Source organism: Acanthamoeba castellanii (genome assembly GCF_000313135.1).
Source record: "Acanthamoeba castellanii str. Neff unplaced genomic scaffold scf7180000084741, whole genome shotgun sequence".
NCBI classification, from domain to species: domain Eukaryota; phylum Discosea; order Longamoebia; family Acanthamoebidae; genus Acanthamoeba; species Acanthamoeba castellanii.
Window position 1 is genome coordinate 294,084 of NW_004457702.1, and position 1,272 is coordinate 295,355.

Below are 1,272 nucleotides of genomic sequence, written 5' to 3' on the forward strand. Positions count from 1 at the left end.
TACATTTGGCCCATGAACTGGCCCCGCTACCGAGACGAGGTGGCGCGCTTCCTCGGCCACTGTGGGCATCAAGTGGCCGACGACTTCGATGCAACGGCCACCGCTCCGCCCCGGAAACCTCTGGACAGTCATGCCCGGGCGACCCAGAAGAAGAACGGTTGTCTGCTGGCGTGACCAGTGGTGGTGTAGATCCCCCACCAGCGGTGGGGCAAGTACCTTGTCGTGATGTCGACGATAAAGGTTGATGGTGCAACCTGGTTGGCTTGTTTAGTGCTAATAAAATAGTTATTGTTATTGGACCTCCAAAGGGTGAGCCTCCGCAGAGTGAGGTACACAGATGGAGAGCCCTGGGCCAGGTAAATCATCCCTCCCCCCCCTCGCTGTCGTCTCCCGAACGGGTGATGTGATTAAGCCATCGCTAATTTCATCTCATCTTCACCTGCAGACCCATACAACCCACAAGGTACCAATAGACTTATTTCTTATTAACGCTTTTATTATTTTTATTATTTACCTGTTTATTGTTGTTTATTTGCTTCGTTCTTCCTTCTTCTTCTTCGTCGACAATCGAGCGTTGCATTTTGAACTCTAAATTTCTGTCTGACAGATGGCGAGAGTGGAAGTGGGGGGATTGTTCATGCGAAGATTGAGGGCGGAAGCACTGTGGCGGTGACCAAAAATCCATCGCTGGCCGCGCGAGCGCCACCACCCACCCCGCCCTCTCCACTCCTCGGCTCTGCCGCCGCCGCCGCCGCCTCTTCTCCTTCTCCTTCTTCTCCATCGACCAAGACCACCACGCCTCGGGTGGTCCTCCCCTCCGTACCCACCTCCGACCTACAACACGCAGCAACACCGCCTTCTTCTTCATCATCGTCATCTTCATCGTCGTCGTCGTCGTCACTACCTACCTCTCCGCATTCTTCGCCCTCGCCACGCTCGCCTCGCGGCCTCCCGTCGCCCGCGCGCTCCCCGCGCTACGCACCGCCCTCGCCCGTGGCCATCAACGGATCCCTGCGCCACGCCGCCAAGACCAAGAAGCCGCCGCCGGCGCCGCCGGGCTCGGGCTCGTCGTTAGGGTCGGCCGCGTCCGCGCATCAGGTGACGTCGTCATCGCCGCCGTCGTCCACGCCATCGTCGCCGCGCGATGACAACGGCAACGGCGAACCACAATCAGCGGCGGACCACGACAGAAGAAAGAACAAGAAGGAGAAGAAGATGAGGAAGAAGAACCGGCGGAGCGTGTCCTACAACACACTGCCCTCACCACACACG

At 58.4% G+C, this 1,272-nt stretch overlaps 2 protein-coding genes across 2 annotated transcripts in view; one reads left to right on the plus strand and one right to left on the minus strand.

The window, feature by feature from the left end:
* The window catches only part of ACA1_172490 (uncharacterized protein), a gene marked incomplete at both ends in the record, with an annotated part of 632 nt that extends 563 nt beyond the window's left edge, over window positions 1–69 (minus strand). Inside the window, one exon of the mRNA XM_004356490.1 lies at window positions 19–69. Within this exon, the coding sequence (XP_004356543.1) occupies window positions 19–69 (51 nt within the window). The remainder of the gene's footprint in view (window positions 1–18) is intronic.
* A 540-nt stretch (window positions 70–609) lies between these two features.
* On the plus strand, window positions 610–1,239 carry ACA1_172600 (uncharacterized protein; the record flags this gene model as incomplete). The annotated part of the gene is made up of 1 exon (XM_004356491.1): window positions 610–1,239. A coding segment is annotated over one exon (630 nt), but the record flags the coding sequence as incomplete, so codon positions are not given.
* Between the last annotated feature and the right edge of the window lie 33 nt (window positions 1,240–1,272).